Genomic DNA, 18,059 nt, shown 5'->3' on the forward strand with positions numbered 1-18,059 from the left:
AACAGAATAGACACGTTCAGCCAACACTTTTCACTTAAGACAGGCATGTTGTAATTAAATCAAGATAACATGTTTTGCCCAGCTCAAATACAGATTTGGGCTCTGTCCTTGTTAATATGGCAAATATACAGTCTGAATATTAGACATGAATCCAAAATATCTGCAGATAATTAATAGTGCTTCCCATTTAGCACGTTTTGCCTTGGACACAAAGCCAAAGTTTTAATGATGGCCCATAGTCTGGTGTATTACTTAACAGCCTGTCATCTTTAAATACCCAATTCTTTAGCTAAACTATTTCAGCCTACAAAAACAGTGGATAAACAAGGCTGGAAAACTGCAGGAATATAACATGGGTGTGAATGTGGGGCAGTCCTGACTGAACAATGACTATAACAAGTAAACAGCAAATGGAAGTTGTGCATCTCCAGAAATCTTTTGTTACAGAAAGGTGACTCTCCTTTGTAAATATTAAGTACAAGCAGCAATCAATGATTTAATGATCCACAGTCATTTAGGAGCTATTAATCTGAAGCAATAAAAGCAACTCCCACTGGCATTTTAAGTGTACAGTATGGATCCAATCTACCAAAATGCTGTTATTGATAATGGAAGAAATATAGGTCATTTCTCACAACCTGCAGAAATAGAATGGCACCATTCAAAATTAATCATAATCCAAACTACTTCCAGATCTCTTGGGGAAGTTAATATCATTTGGTAATTTGCGCTTTTTTTTCTTTTCAATTTTTTCCCAAATTATTTTCTACCAAAGGTACAAAACACAGGGTCCTCTCTTGAACCCCAGTGCTGGCACTGTGTATAAGCCTTTAAATAAACAAGCCAAAACTGACAAAATAAACCTTTCATTTAATTCTCAAATGACAATAATTGCTCAAAATTCAGCACTGGCAGTGAAAAAAAATTACTGCATGAAAATGAGGAAAAAAGAAAATTAATTGATTACTTGACCTGCCTCAGAGCAGGCTGTATGCTTCCCAGAAGCAGTACGTGCTAACACTACTCTTTCATGGCTTTGGCACTGCAGTGGCTGTCATTCAATTCACACAGTCCTTTGGTTCCTGGTCTGGCCTTTGGAAGACAGGTTCTCCCCTGCCACAGTGAAAGCCTAAAAGAACAGCACTGCCAAACCATCAGTATCATGAAAGCAGATACAAATGTCCCACACCCAGCTTATCACACTACTTCCTTTAATGAAAAACATCTGCATTAAGGTCCTAACACTTGGAATGAGGAAGAACCAGCTGCTTGAGGTGATTACCTTCTTTCTCAAGTATATTTGCTTTTCTAAATGACTGCTGAATATAATATAGACTAAATCAAAGACAAACATGAGAGCAAGAACATCAAGGAGATGCATTAAACCAGTTCTGCCTATTTTAAGGTAACAAATATGGCATAACAGAAAAACTGTAGTAAGAAAAATGAAAGGAAAGGTCACAACAAAGAGGGAAAGAGGAAACATCCTACAAATGGAAAACTTCTTTCAGAACACATATATAGGCACATGATGTACTTCTATATAAAAGAAGGATTTCAAGATCACAAGTTGAAATATGTTTCTGGTACACTGTTACCCATTTTAGATATTCATGAAAATTCATAACACCTACTGTCTTATTATTTACAGGATTCTACTCACCTATGCACTTTAAGCCATCAGGAGCCGTATAAAACCCTGGAGGACACTTGCAGAAGTAACTACTAACTGTGTTGGAACACTCTCCTCCATCACAGATCCCAGGAATGGTGCTGCATTCATCAATATCTTCAAGGCAAAAAAAGAAACAGGGGCAGGTTAGTTACATTGGTTCTGGCACAAGAATAGGTATTTTATAATTAATATTAATGATCAAATTCAATGTGGTCTGAGAACTCTCCTAACTTATGTACTAGGGGCATAATCAGCAGTTTTTAATCAGGATCTTTTCTTAGGCATCTTATAAACACAAGTGAAAACAGAACCTAAGAAAATATTGTATCTTTAAATTGCAAAAAGCCAGAGAGTTTGTTTTACTGCTTAATAATGATGGATGAAAATCTTAAACTGCAGAGGGGATTTACAGGCTGTAAGTAAAAGATAACCTCTCCAGTTTGAATTCTGCACACTAGAATTAAGAAAACTGTTATGGGACCTGTAGTGACCATAGCGATCGGGAGCTTAATTGTTATGTCTCGTGGCATCTCCAACAGCACAGTGTCTCCTGGCACCATACTAAGGCAATCATTCAATACTGACTCAAAGGGAAGCATAGCACCTCCTGAATTGCCCATCCTTCTTACTGCACTTGGGTTTTTCTTGGAAACCCCCATATAAAAGCATTGAGCAGCTAGGTACTCTTTAACTAATGCAATCTGACAGGATTATAGCTCAAAGCAGGATGACTGCAGGCAACAAAAATTACCTTTCCTGGCTTTCTCCCCTAAGTGAATGTTCTGAAGTTTCAACAGATTTCTAGACAGTAACTGAAATACCTACTGCAGAATTCAGGCAACGTCCATAATTCCCCTTAGATTTTGTCAGTGATTTTAAAATAGAAGTCTATATCATGATTTTTCTTCACTAACGAATCTCAATCCATATACTGAATCATCATCATAGATACAATGCAGAAAAATTTTCAAAGTCTACCAAAAAAACCCCTAACAAATATCTTCTTATACCTGATCATAGCTGCATACATGAACAGAAGGAACTTGAAGAGTTTCCTCCACAGCTAGGAGTTTATGTTACCTACAGTCATGTGAATAACAACCAGTGCCAGCCCCAATTGCTCCTTAATTACCGTCAGTAGCCTGCCTATGATGTGTAGTTACTTTCCCCCTGGTTTCCAGTGACTGTCTCAACAATGCAGCTGTATCTACTTAGCCCTGCTCTCATCTACTAGGAACCTGGAGTCCAGCTGAGCTTAAAAACAGCTTGCTTTTTTCCATGGTACCTACAAGAAGAATCAACAAAGCAGAGCAGAAAGGGAGGTTATTCTCTACAGTGATCAATGACAACTGCCTGTCACAGCCATCTACAATCACCCAGTTGCTCTCCCAACAGGGGGAATCCTATCAGAAATAATGGCATCACAGGACTCTATCCATCCTCTCCTCCAGAGATCTACAAACAGATAGACACATGGCTGTAATAATGATTTCACCAACCACAAAAATTTCTGAGATTAAATACTGCAACACCACCCAACGCGCCAAGGCAAAGAGTGAATAATATCATAGTCATTAAAAGCAATTGGAGGAATTTAAATGTAACGCCTAAATTGGAATTTGGCCCCAACAGATGGGGGAACACCCAAAGTCCCACAGGACCATTAACGAGCATTTTAGCAAGTAGAGAGGATCTCTGTTCTACTTCTCCTGTAAAGACAGTAATACAAAAATTCAGTAATATAAAAATTATCAATTCCTCTTCCCCTAGGTAAAGCATTGGATGCTCTTAATACCTTTGTGGCCCATTGCCTTTGCAGGAAAGGAATGGAGGGACTGGGGTGGCATACAGATAAGCAGACCTTGCAGACCAACCCACCCTAAGGGGTGCAGGCCTTGGGCCCCCTATGCACACATTCTTCCAGAGCATCTTGCTAGCTGTCGTGATGTGGGTCACATTCCTCGCTTGGGTGTGTGAGAGGGGTGTGACTTTTTGTTCAGTGCTACTTCGAGGGTGTTGCCAAAGCCTCAAGTCCGAGTGCCCTGGGAGCACTGCTAAGAGACTTCTGGCTTCTGCTCCAGGATTATACTCCACAGGAGTCCCAAAAGTCTCAGTGACAAAAAATGTGGAAATTGAATTTTGGTCTGAATAAAGCCCTTAATTAACAGAGAAAAATGCAGTCGTAAATGGATCACATTCAAGCATTTTCTGACTCAAATTCACCAATGTTTATCTTACAGTCAGTGTTGCCACTGTTTATATGGACTCCGATCTTTTCAAAAGCAAAATCATCATTCTTTATTTTAGGGTGAAGCCTAACCCAAACAGTATTTCACTATTTATATTAGTGTTGACATTCATATAAGCAACATTGTCATTGTTACATATGCGAGTTTTATAAAGGTAAGTATACTCGATGTACTCACAGACCTAAATGTCACTCCAGGAAAAATTACTCCCCCCAGTCACCACAAAAAAGTATTTACCTCAGCGTTGATACAAATGGAAGAGGAATGGTAATATGAAGCAGTGAAATAATATAACACTTAAAATACAGTTTTCCACCAGCTGTGCTAATAAAGAGAACTTTGGCCATCACACCTCATTTCCCATCTTGTTGCGTTGTCTCACTGCACCTGATGATTTCTATCATGATCTTACTTTAATGGGGCCCCTCTGAAAAAACAGTACTTGTAATTCAGCAGGTAGCTCCCAGTTCTACTAAATCAGTAACCAAGGACACATTACAGCTGCCAGAAGTCTTGCTGGATAGGAAGTTAAAACAAGCACATGATCAGATGTTAATTATTATGTATTAGAATTAATTACAGTTAATTACTATGGGCCAATACCTTGTCTTATATTGGAGATTTCAACTTAAAACTCAAAAGGATAATTTAAAAAAGCAGAATGGATATTCTGTTGTTACATGACTACGCTCTTAACTGTTGAATCACTATCCTATTTCATGCTGCTGGTATAAAGGTGCTACTTTTTTAATTCTTTGAATTGTATTAATACCTACACAGCTTTAATTAAAATTGCTTGGTACATGCAATATGAAGATGTACTGAAAGTAAGTCTCTGTCTGCTGAGGTTCAAAAATTTACAAGTATGAAATTGAAGAAAGAAAACTTCACTCTATCTTTGCAGCCAGGTGATTGCTCCAAAGGGATTTCACAAGATGGGGCAGGAAATTTGTGGCAGGATTTGGGAACAAAACAGGGTATTACAGATTCTTGGGTCCAGTCCCTCAAATATTACCAAGTGCAGGGTCTGAAGGTGATTGTTGTTTGGGGTTTGGTTTTGGGGTATTTTTGGTTGGGGTTTTTGTTTGGTGTTCTTTTTTTACATGATTCAGCAATCAAAAAATACCATAGGAATGTTTATACAATGCAGCCTATGCAAGCCTACAGTTCTCAGTTTTTCAAGTACTAATACTTATCAAGGCACATGTTCAGTCTTTCCTATTCACTATGTTCTTGGTACTTCATCCACAGAAGGAAACACTTGCAATGTTGTTCTACCCTAAATGTGGGTTACTTTCTGCCAAAACCATTGGCAATCAACAGGAAAACCATGCTGTGTACAAACTCTTCTGAAATTGCTTTCCCTAACCTGCAATTAAATTATGAAATTTTGCTTGAAATAGGGATGTTTCTTTTGAAAGAGTAAGTCATAATTCTTCCAAAACAACTAAAAAATTTTGAGTGCTTCTTTAAAGGCACCTGATGCAAGAAAGGGTGGTGGATGCACACCTTACTCTCAAAGTCACACGCTTTTATGATATTGACAGTTGGCACTCCAAAATCACTAACCACTTATGCAACTTGTCTGCTCAAATTAATTTAATTTTAGTCCGATGATTGAAAGAATCAGTTGTAAGAGTTTAAACATTACCTGGACTTCACTGTAAAGAAGATGAATCAAAATTGTGCAACTGACACATTTTAGTACTATGCTCCTGATGTATCAAAAATTCTCTTAAAGCAAAGGAGACTTCTATGCCTGATTATTATATTATAGAGAGAAAAAATACTATTAAATCACAGTTAAAAACTAGCAAGATTCCATAGTCATGCACTGCAAATTTCCACACTAGCATCTAGCACCTGCTGTACTTCCAAAAATAGGATGACCAATAAGGAAAGATAAAATGTTTGTCCTTTTTTAGCATCTGCAACTCTAAGGATGAGATTAGAATGTAGTCCTGCAGTCTTCACTCAGCAGTGTTGATATCCCATTAATGTTTAATACAGTTTACCTGAGTAGGCGAGAATGTGTTGAACCTTCCAGTCATATACACTTTTTGGTTAAAAGATCCACACAGAGACATGTGCCTCAAGCATTTCTAAAGCAACCTATCGGTTAAAAAGTATTTTTAGTTCTAAAGTTTAATTTGTTTCAGATGTACCTTAAGTCTGTAAAATGTTACATGAATAACAGGCTGGAAAAAGCTGCAGGGCCAGTATTTAAGATTCTCTGGTTTAGGAGGAGAAAGGACCATTATTCCTATTTGTTGTGAAGAAAGCTATTTGCATATTCAAGGCAGAAGGGACTGGAAAGTTTGTTACAAACTTCTAAACAAAGTTGGCCCCCAAAAGACGACCTTTCCCCCTTTACTTTCAGTAAATTCTAAAAGTTCTTACCATCGCATTTTTGTGTCACTTCATTAAACTTGTGTCCAGCTGGGCATTTGCACTCAAAAGATCCAACAGTATTAATGCAATTTCCCCCTTGACAGATCCCAGGGATGGCCTGGCATTCATCCACATCTATCATACAAAAAAGGAAAAAACACCCACTTTTAATTCATTTCTCAGGAACAGCCATAATAATTTGTCTACACAGAAATTAAAGTAAATATGCCTAAATCCATTCTTCACCCATCAAAATATTATGATACTTGCTTGCGAAGACAGACACTAATTTTGTAATTACTCTATGCAAAGTATGATTAAGTACAGTACTCTAAATATTTTCTGCAAGAAATCGCATGGTTATTATTGTTACAGACATTAAACATCTAACTGCTATTGCTTTGTTTTTCCAAAACATCTGGGGAATGGTGTGCAGAGAACACTGCCTGCCAAAACCCAGGTTCCTTTGAAGAATCTGAAGCTGGGCACCCAAAAATCACCTGCCCCTTGGAAAATCCTGGCAACTCCATACAGTGCATAGCCCACCCAGCACAGAGACGGAGGAGCCACAGAGGAACAGTGTGCAATGTGCATGGAGACAGCCTCATGGAGAGGCAAGGGGAACGGCATAGTCATTATTGATGGAAATTTTTAACTCATCACTCCAGTAAGATCAGCACCAATGAGCTTAGGCAGTTAGGATTTGACTCAAGAAGTTTCATAGCCATAAGTAATGTCTCAGGAGGAATTATTAATGACCCGCTTAGACATTCATAAATTTGGAAGGTTTTTTCCCCCTTTATTTCTCTCTCTTTGCTTTTAATTTTTTTCACTCAAGAAAACAAAACAACAAAGATGGTATCACAGGCTAGGTAGGAAGCTCAAGACAAACATTTTCAATTGGCCCCAGTTTTTGGCCTCACAGCTATTTTAGCACACGTGTATCGTCACTTAGCTGCGAAAGTGTTACTACAGCTTAGTAACAGCCTGAGAAGAGAGACTAAAGGAGGAGGAGTGGCCTTGCAATAGGAGACAGTGGAGGTCTGGCTCACGGTCCCCAGGGGCTGCCCTGTGTCCACTGCTCCCTGTCCTTCAGAAGCAAACAGAGCACTCGCCACTCTCCAACCCAAACGCCTGCGCTTCCCCCATCTCCCCAAGGAGTACCAGCTGCTGCTGGTAAAACCCGGTTTCTTGAATTCTTGGGCTTCACACTAGGATCGGTTTCAATGCAGGGACGCAAGCTGAAGGAGATGACGCCTTCAAATCTCCCTTTATAAATCCCGGAGAGCCAGCTGTAATGTGTCTTGTAGTCTGAAAAGCAAAGTATTATGTCTGTACAAAAGGCCAAGAGGCAATTTCCCTGGGAGCCACAAGTAGGAAGTTTCAGGAACGCCAAGGGGCATATCTGTACCACATTGCAGAGCGTGAAGTCAAGATCCCTGGGCCGACTGAACCGGGTCGGGGGGCGCAGCAGCAGAGCCAGAGCAGTGCTGTGCCTGAGCTAACTGCTGTGCTGGGAGGCGCTGAGAACTAGCACAGCCTCAGCACCCTCAACACAGCCACATCGCTGCTGGGACTTGAGCTACAGCGATACGCTGTGCTTTAACAATAATCAGCCAGACTTCATGGCACTGTACTGACTTTAAAAAAAAAAGATTAAAAAAATAGAAGCCATGCTCCTGAGTCACGATGTCTGTTCCAAAATCCCACCTTTTGGCTTTCATTTTCCTCCTTTGTATCTTTAAAAAATCTCAGCTGTGATATTAATTTAACTTTCAGCCAAAGTCAAACTGTGGGCAGTGATATTCTATTTACTTTTTAAAATAAACTTGCCCTCCCCTCCGTTTTATTTTCTCTGACTTCTCCACACAATAATAACAGTTCCTTTTTCTCTTCAGAGAACCTGGATTTTATTTAACCTGCTTTCCTTTATTTAGATTGCATATGGATGTGAAATCCATGAAATGTCTTCAGTCTGAATGTATGTTATCTGATTTCAAAAAGACTGGATTTACTACAATTGCATGAAAAATAAAGCTAATATGTGGTTCCATAGCAGATCTGTTGAAATTATGAACACATTACAAGAAAAGGGAAAACTGGAAAGTACAAGTTAAACACATAGGGCCAAAACTGTGTTGGCACCACATAAAGATTAGCATAAATGTAGCTGCATGCTAAGAAATGTGCAGCAAGCAGAAGTAGCCTTATTCTGAACTGCACAAACCCATTGGAGAGGTCACTGCAGCTTTTCCGTGACACAAACAAGAGGGATATAACTAGGTGTGGCATGAGTTCAGGGGTGTGGGCCACATTTTTATGCACATCAGATTTCAGAAGTGTCCAGAACCTCGATTCACAGATTTCTGCACAATTTAGTTCTGACCTTTAGTGAGAGAGGCAACAGAATAGCTGAGGTCAAAATACATGCACATTATGCGGCATACACAAACATGCCCATCTCGAAGTTCACCATGCCTGTCTGCAGGCACCAACGAGGACTTGGTGTGTGACAGAGGATATCTACATTTTTAATGCAATGGAATGCCTTGAAGTCCTTCAGAGGAATTTCATGATTAAATAAAATTACCCTATAGATTTATAATCTTTATCTCCCCTATTTTCAAAAATATTGTAACTTATTAGAAAATGTTAGACAGATTGAAATAAACTAGCCCCAAAGATATGGTCCTGGGAATGTATAATCCACATCAGTTCAATACATAGCTGCCCCTGTTAACTTTCTCCTGTTTCCTGCCAGACATCCAGACAATAAAAGAATTTATACAGCTGGAAGCATTAGAATAAAAGCCAAAAGCAGTGTAAGGACTTTCTATGGTAAGGCATGCTCTGAAAGAAGCAAGCAACATCTGGGTGGATTTTACAATTTGAAACAAATGCAAATGCATTTCCAAAATTGTATAAAATATATAACAGGGCATTTCAAATGGCACAACAAGCACTTTTCTCCAGGTTGAGGCAGTGTAGCCCGACAGATAAGACACCCAAGATGAATCCAAAATCAACAAATTTTAGCTACAAAATCCCACACTGGATAAATGGAACAGTATTGCCACAGATTGATTTTTGCAGGTTTTGAGCGCTTTCTGAAACAGAGTAAATCCCACCACAGAATGATCAAGTGGTACACTCAGAAAAACACCATTACAGAACCAAGGGAAAGGGCTGCTGGCAGTGAGAAATTCATTAAGATGCTGGCTGCTCTCACATGACCTAAGTTACTAATGTACTCACTTGAACATCAGGCACTCACTGAATCATGAAGTAATGCATCTGACAATGTTTTTCCATTCTTCACACATATAGCTGAGAATGCCTTAGGACAGGTTATTCACAGCAGTGTAACTCAATTAAGATTAATCCAGTAACAATTTCAGCAGCTTTTGGGGAAGCTTTGCTGCTAACTTACCTTGACAGGCCCCAGTTCGAATGTTTGGAATGAAGCCTCGGCGGCAGGGATGCGGCTGGGCAGGACACATTTCACAGGGGTGGCCCCATGCTCTCCCAACTGTTGCACAGCAAAGGGTTTTTGTGCAGACTATTCCACTGAGCTGTCCCTGGCACATCTGGTTGGTTACCAAAGTGAAACAAGGGCCGGTCCTGTAATCTGCACCAAAGACAGGAAACCTAATCAGCATCACAATAAAAATACACAACAAAACTCATAATAAAGCAAAACAGCACATTTAGTCAAGTCTTCTGCACACAAATTGCCCACCAGCCCATCAATTTTACTTAGCAGTGTTCTGCAGAGGATTTTTCTCAAGCTTTCTTCTCATTCAAATCCACTGAAAATAAGCAGCTCTATAAATACATTGCGACTATTTTACCAGGAGTATTAAACACTTAAGATCCTGCAGGTCCCCTTTGCTGCTTGGTTTAACCTCTAGTAATACTCTTTGGGGGGTCTTTTCATCAGTTTGTTTTAAATAGTCAGTGCATTAATTAAAATAATACTGATAAAAGAGTTCAGATATGTTTATTTCCACAAGTGTTCTCAAATGAGTCTCAAGGGAAGAGAATACAGACTGCAGGAAGTTTTTTGAGGACAGTTTTCACTGTTATTCAGGCATATGCTGTACCAGATATGTGGGTAAGCTTTGCCTACAGCTGAGTGGAGGGCATGTGGAACACATCTGCTTTGATTTGTTTATGGTAGGACAGACCAGTTAGCCAACAGACAGAATTAAACTAAGATGTTAATAAAATACTAGTAGACTTTATTTTGTTCCATTCTCCAAGGGCAAAAATGAAACAGTGGTACTGCCAGCTCCTGCTGTCTCCTGTACATCCGGGGTGCACGCTCCAGTTAATTCTTCACAAGTGACCCTAAAATGTTTTTTCTGTTATGGTGCACCAGGACAGAGTACAGCATCTGTAAGCATAGCCAACAAATTATGAACCTGATGCTTGCCTGTACTGAAATAGCTATCAGGTGCCTCAGCCAAGGTCACTAAGTAATCCACACTGCCTTGTAGTCATGACATTATAAATTCCTCCAATTTCATGCCACTTCCAAACTTTGCTAACAATGTTTCCACTAAGCCATTGATAAAAAGTGTTAAATAGGGCAGAAATAAGAACGGACACTTTTCCCACCTGCCCCATCTCCCAACACCAGACGCACATTGAAACCTATCATTTCGCTAATCTTCATTCCAATCCAGAGACGCTGTGTCCATATACTATAATTCTGCTGATTAATCAAGCCACTCTTAGATATAATAAATAAAATGGCTTACAGAAGTCCTATAAGCTATAGAGTAGTGCTATATTGTTACTATTATCTTCATCTATTAAACACGATCTTCTCAGAAAAGATATCAAGTTAGTTTGAAAGACCTATTTCTGATAAACTTGTGCTAAATGACATTAAATAACATTTACTCTTCATTAACTATGTATTACATCCTATAATTGCTATTCTATCTTTTGCATGTTTAACAGACCTATAATCACCCAGATCATCTATTTTCCTTTTAAAATATTGGAACAACAATAATTTTCTTCCAGCCTCTGGAAATTTGTCCCTGTATTTCCAGATTTATGGAGAATTAACGTGCATGATATGAGAGCCCTTTAGCTAGCTCTTTTCCGTCTCCCTGGTGCTGGTTAGCTGGACTAGCTGTATAAAAATATGTAAATGCAAATACTGCTGTTTAATGTCATCCTTAAATGCTATCAGACTGCAAATATAAAATTTCTGTACTATCCTCTCCAAACAGTACAGCTACATTTACTGAACGCCTCTCCCTCTTCTTCCCTAGTAAGTCTGTCAGTCTTATCATGGAATGGGTCAGAATCTCTGATAACATCTCTCTTACCCTTGTTTAATTAATTCCTTTTCATCACCTTAATTTTTTTTGGCTTGGTATTTCTCATTGTGTCCCTTCACTTTGGATATTAATTTTCTACACTACAGCTTCTATCAAGTTCTTTCCCCATTTTTAAGCATTTTTGTAATGGCTTTCATTTTCCTAGTCAGACAGGCTTGCTTTGTTTTTGTCAAAACTTACATTGCCTTCTTTCTCATTTCTCATGGTAGAAATGCAGCTTTGGAAGCATGTAGTACAAACCCAAATATTACTGGCTTTATCCTATTCCTTCAACACACAAATGAATACAAATAAGTCACGATCAATTATACCTATCAATTAAAAAATTTGAGTTCCCAGATTGATTCTTCATCCTTGAACAAAATGAGAATGCATGCTTTAGTGTATGCAAAACTTCCAATATTAAAAGTCCTAATATTAAAACAATAGACGACAATTTCTTTAGAAACACCACAGTTTTGTGTCAGCAACAGGAAATCTCCAGTGTACCTCCTCAGAATGAAGTCCTTCATTGTTGATTGTCCCTATGCTGTTTATATATAGATGGCTTAAAAAGGAGTCGTTTTGTTCTCTGTTGCAGTGGGAAGCACACATCAGACAGCAGTGAATAACCCGTCTTGTATTTTATGGTAGAATATGAATAGATCAGCATTTATGATTGTTTGCTTTCAAGCTATAAATGACTTAGCAGTGGCTAATATGACTTAGAAATACGGTGAACCCAATGAAGTTAACTTTATAATCATGCAAATCTTTCCACAAGGTTTCAGTAACAAGAGGGTCAAATATGCACCCAAACCCAAGCAAATACAGCTCCTATTTGTATTGTCCAAGTTCATAGCATATTAGTATGGAGAATTATAGGCTTTATTTTCACCTAATCTTTTGTCTTGATAAATTTTATTCTTAATACTCAGTTTTCTGCTGAGTACACCTTTCCTTCTATTTTCTCAAATACAATCTTTCACCTTCACAAGTAAGATTTTCTTTTGCGTTCTTAATGGAAACTTCTAAAGGTCAGAAAATGCATGAGAAAAAGATCATTTGGATGTACACGCCAACCTGGGGCCACAGAGAAATCCACACTTCAAGTCCATTTTTTTAATAGAGGCTTAATAAAAAGAGCTCTAAAATTAAAGCATTCTTCATATTGAGTTTATGATTTTTTGACACATTACAAGATTAAGGCCTATGAGAAGGAAACAGGATTCCACTAACACGATGCCAAAATGAAAAGAGAATGGTATCACATGTAAAGAGATTTCCTTGAGTTACAACATCTTCCTTGAAGGTGTTTGATTTTATGAATTACACTGATTTCAGAAGATGCAGTAAACCCTAGAGTCTATGCTGCGAGGCACTTATTTGGGATATGAGCTTAAAACCCCAATCTTTATTTTGTAACAACAAAGTTTCCTTATACGTTCATGTCATTTGCGATTACTCAAACTACTTCAATGAGTAAAGCTCAAACACAAGGTTCCAAGTGATCAGTCAGTAGTTGAAAAGAGAGAAAGGGAAAAATATAGCCAGAAAAGCTATTACACAGTTTATTTGGGGTTTTTTTCCAGAGGTAATTTCATTTTAACTGAAGAATGTTGAGACTTGAAATTATTTTAGAAAAATGATTTTTTTAAAGATGTGCAACTGACAATTCAAATGTTTTAAGTCATTTCTAATGCAAATTTCAGCATGTGCAAGCAGCCTTCAGTAAGACATTAGTCATGGTTATCTAACAACTTTATCTGCTTCTTCACATATTTCTTAGCTATTTTGATAAGGAATAACTCCACAGGGAGCCTCAGACAACTGAGAAGATGGCAGAAACTGTAAAACCACCTTAAGTTCATATACTGTCAAAAAAAGCAAGAGGGCAATAGAATGAGGCTGGTTTACACCATGCAAGAATCCAGCTTATTAAGTCCACAGGAAAGAATCAAACGGCATTTTGATGTAAAGCTCATTCCTGTTTCAGCCACAATCCTCAAATAATTTTAGTTATCCTCTCAAAAGATCCTTTATGTTCCTTAATGCAGCAGAGAGGCTGCTGAAATATGTAGTACTGGCAGGCTTTGATCAAAACCAAGCACAGCAATAAATAATGATAATTGTTCCAAGTAATGCTGGACAGCACCAAAGAGACTCCAAGCACCAGGATAATGAAGAATTTCTACACCAGATACACATCTTAAGCCCTCAGTTCATGTTAACCTCTGTTTGTTTTCAAGTACAATATAGGTTTTAATGTAACAATAGAGTTTAATAAATTTTTGAACTAATGGAACCCAGATTAAACAATTATGCCAGTGCAAAGATGCCGGATGAAATTTTGGTCACTCTTTCCTCCACGATTCATTCCTTATAAATCTCCTATAAAGAGTTCTTGATGTTTCAAATTAACAGCCAGATTTTGCAATCCCGTAACCACCTGTTAGGGAGGCTGACAGACTCCTCTATCGCTGTTAAAATAAATGGAAACCGAATGGGTGCAAAGGTCAAAGGATGGGACCCTAGCAAGCCAGCATTTATCTTATCATGATCAAGATCTCGTTACTGAAAACGGGAAAATGTCATCTCTTGTCATCACAAAGAAATGGATAACAATAAAATGAGTGCTGTTTTTCCAGTTCTCGGCTCACAGCATGCACAGCTGACACAGTACCTTGTTCTGCACACTGGCTGAGCAGCAAACCCAGAACGTTGCTTGGAGGGAGGAAGCATTCCTTCTAGCTGTTAGCACTTCACATGGGTAAATTCTGCATGAACCCCCAAATCCAGCCAAGACTGCCTTGTAACTGAAACCACCCTCAGCAAGGCAAACTGGCAACTTTCCCTTTCTTTAGTACAGGGGAAAAGGGAAAGAAAGGAATATTCCATTATCATACAAATGATGAAAGAAAGGTCAGAAAGGGCTCTAAGGCAAGTGGAATACCTTAAAGCTGATCTTTATTACAACTTACTTTCCTGCCTAGCAGTATCTTTTTTTCCTGCCTTTTGGTGGGTCGACTGGGGTTTTTTTTACCAGGCAGGGATAAAAGAGGAACATTGGAAGTGCAGAAACACAGTCTCGTCTCTACAAAGCCTACTCAGCGATGCTCATGTGTGACCCACTGCACTTGATAGCCCATGCCACTGCTTGGCCAGCCATCAGAAAAGAGAATCCCAAGCAGTTGTACCTGTGAATGCTGTTTTGGAAACTGATCTCACACAGCCAAAAAAAATAACACTAGCTAAAAGTTTGGCGGTCTGAGTGTCAAGTAGCAGAATCCTTTTAACATGGTACATGACTTCAGGCAAATTTCAACTATTTTTTCTCAGGTATCCAAAATGTGAATTTCTAATGGAAAAAAAAAGAATTTTATAGCAATTCTGTTTTTCAATGGCATTCTTAAAGTACAAACAGGAATTTTAAATGGTGAAAGAACTAGTAACTACGCAGTTACAAGCAGAAAAAAAAGACTGGGTAATTAAAATGCAGCACTCTGCAGGTGAGTGCAGGAACAGTATGAGAAATAGAGCTTCCATCTTTCCCTGGCCTGGAATGGCAGGTGCTGAGAATGCTCTATATAAGAAAAGATATCACACCTCTGATATAGAGGGGGAAAATCTGCCTTAAACACAACTTTTAGGTTAGAAAAAGTAGGATTAGGATTAGAAAAACAGATGACAGGGTTTCTAAAAATGTCCAGTGGCTAGACACATATATATGGGAAAAAATAATGGGGAAGAAGACAACTCAATGTATCAACTCAAAAGTCACCAATAAGAATGATATGAGAACGACATCAAACAAATTATGGGTTTGGAACAGGAATAAAGACAGTTTTTTAAAAAATTAGCTTTCAATGAGCCAAGAATAAAAAATCTTAAATTAATCATAAAAAACCGCACGTATAATCATATTTACCTAAGCTGATTTGGGTGTGCTAACACAAACAAAACTCCTATCACTTTTCCTGAGTTTAAAAACCAGGAATGGAAGAAATGCGTATCAGATATTATGATCTAAAATCTGAAATAAATGGTGACACAATGGCAGCATAGATGTGATAAGAAACACCAACTCGTAAAATTTCAGTTCTTTGAGAAGGTCATGTTTCTTGATAGGCTTGGAAACCATATGATACCTCTAACTATACAAACAACTATACTGTTAATGGAAAAAACACAGCTTCCATCACTGTATGTTTCACCGTACTTCAATCATTTCACTCTCTTCAGAGGAGGTAGCAATAGATGATGGAAAAAACCACCACGTGCCTCATTTCAGAAGGCGGGATGTGCTGTGCCTGAAATGAGAATTTTTGCAGTAATTCGAAGAATTACATAGAATCTCAGAACTGACACAAGAGCACGGCATGACCAAGCTGACTGCAGCAGTAAGCATCACCATAGCACAGAGAGTTGCAGAACACAAAGGTTTAGCATTTCAGGCTTAATTTCCAAATGTCCTTCAAAGTGATTCTAGGTATTTTCAGACATACTAAAATCTCCTGATAAGGACAGAGAGAACAAACAGAATGCTTTACACACATACCCTTCCCAAAAGATTACTGCAAACCTGTGTGTGTCACTGTACCAAAGAAATAGGGAAGAGCAATGCGCTCATAACTCCATTTTCACTTGCAAAAAGTCCATTTCAGTTGCTTGTGGGCTATCATGAAATCATGTCTTGAATACAGGACTTTGTGGCTTTTAACTGCTGGTCAGAAAAGTGAATGACCATGCTAAGGAACCCGTGGGATAACTATTATTTACCTGTGTCTTTCCTAATAAGTAACGTCGCACATCTAGCTTCACAGACTGAGTCAAGACCACACACCCCCCACAACATTCCCATGTTAGTTCAATGCAGAGACTTCCAACCATTTAAAAACTCAGACGCAATAATTCTCCATCCACAGGTGACACCAAAATGCCAGTTGATAAACGCATCCAATCACAATACTTTCTTTTCCACATGGGCCATTTCCTTAAATACTCACTGTTAAGCACTCCCTGTCCTCTCCTCCCCCCAGCCAGACACCATTACTCACCCCAGTCAGATCCCAATGTGTCATCGCTGGAAAGTACATGGCAAAGATATCAGAGGGTGTTCAGATGGAAAGAAAACAAAACTTTGTAAATATTTTAAAACTTATTTCCAGCGATGTCTAACACTTCTTACCAATGAGGTTTGGTAGGTTTAGCTGTGGTATGTGAAGAAATTATCACCACGCAACTTCTGTCTGCTCCCTTCCAGTGCCAGAGATAGCTTCACATATTAACAAGACCCTTTCCCAGCTGCTTCAGCGCACAGTGCAGCACAGAGCTCAAATTGCTGAGATTTAACACTGGCTAGCGCTAAGATGTCACTGGAACTAGGGACTCGGAGTGCAACCATTCAGGCACTGTTTCTGGCAGGGGTATAAATCTGGCAGCAGAAGTGGCTCAAAATACCACAGCTGTGCTGCGGACAGATCACAGCTCCAAGCTGCCTCTCGTTATTTTAACAAGAGTAAAAAACATCCATGGAAGCATATCTAACACTTGCAATAAATAACTTCCCCTGGTATCATAACTCTTTATTCTGTATTAGTCAGCCACAAAAGTTAGTTACTGCCTCATATATTCCAGCCCCAGGAATATTATCCTCTAATTCATGATTCTGATGACCCCATTTCTGCATGTCTTCCTCACCTTTGCTTGTTGCAAATTGTTCTCATATATTGACTTGCTGGCACACTTCAGCCTAAATTTATTTTCCATTCCGTAAACTGCTTCACAAATCCACTTCTGCACAGATGATCTGTTTAACATGTCTATCTAGCAAATATTATCTAGTCTTCCTAGGATACTGGTTAAAGAACAGGACTTTTAAATAACAGCTTACTAACCATGTGAGACTAACATTATCAGATGCATTTGATGTACAGAACAATTCAGGCTGACCATTTTCAAAAGTATTTTGGCAATCCATTTTCCAGAATAAATATACAACTATTTTCATGCCAATTTTGTTCTTGCAACTGACCCAGTTCTCGAAGTCTGTAACTGAAAAGTAATAACATTACAGTAATAAAATAAAAAAATAATGTTCAAAAAATTATTACAGAATTGGAGTGATTTGTTGCACACATTTTAATCCAACACGCAGACTAAGCATTTCACCAAAATCAAGGCTTTAGCTCTGTTGTTCCCAATTACGTGCGGCAGCAGTCCAAATACAGAAAATTGTTACCACATTTTATTCTTTTCCATGATGAAGAAAACAGTAAGCAATGCAGCTGAATGCAGAATAACTTCTCATTTCTGAATAATCAGTTACCTGACAAACTCTAACCCACCCTATTTTGCTGTATAAGCTACAAAGGAACATTTCTTTGCAGATTTTAATTTTTCCAATTT

The 18,059-nt window shown here is 38.5% G+C and overlaps 1 protein-coding gene across 1 annotated transcript in view; it reads right to left on the reverse strand.

Moving 5' to 3' along the window:
* Positions 1 to 18,059, reverse strand: part of FBN1 (fibrillin 1) — a 158,768-nt gene that overhangs the window by 93,349 nt on the left and 47,360 nt on the right. Inside the window, exons 7-9 of the mRNA XM_049812484.1 lie at positions 9,746 to 9,943; positions 6,325 to 6,450; positions 1,664 to 1,789 (exon numbers count right to left, since the gene is read on the reverse strand). Of these exons, the coding sequence (XP_049668441.1) occupies positions 1,664 to 1,789; positions 6,325 to 6,450; positions 9,746 to 9,943 (450 nt within the window). The remainder of the gene's footprint in view (positions 1 to 1,663; positions 1,790 to 6,324; positions 6,451 to 9,745; positions 9,944 to 18,059) is intronic.

The sequence above is a fragment of the Accipiter gentilis genome, chromosome 10, assembly GCF_929443795.1.
Source record: "Accipiter gentilis chromosome 10, bAccGen1.1, whole genome shotgun sequence".
In the NCBI taxonomy this organism is placed as follows: domain Eukaryota; kingdom Metazoa; phylum Chordata; class Aves; order Accipitriformes; family Accipitridae; genus Astur; species Astur gentilis.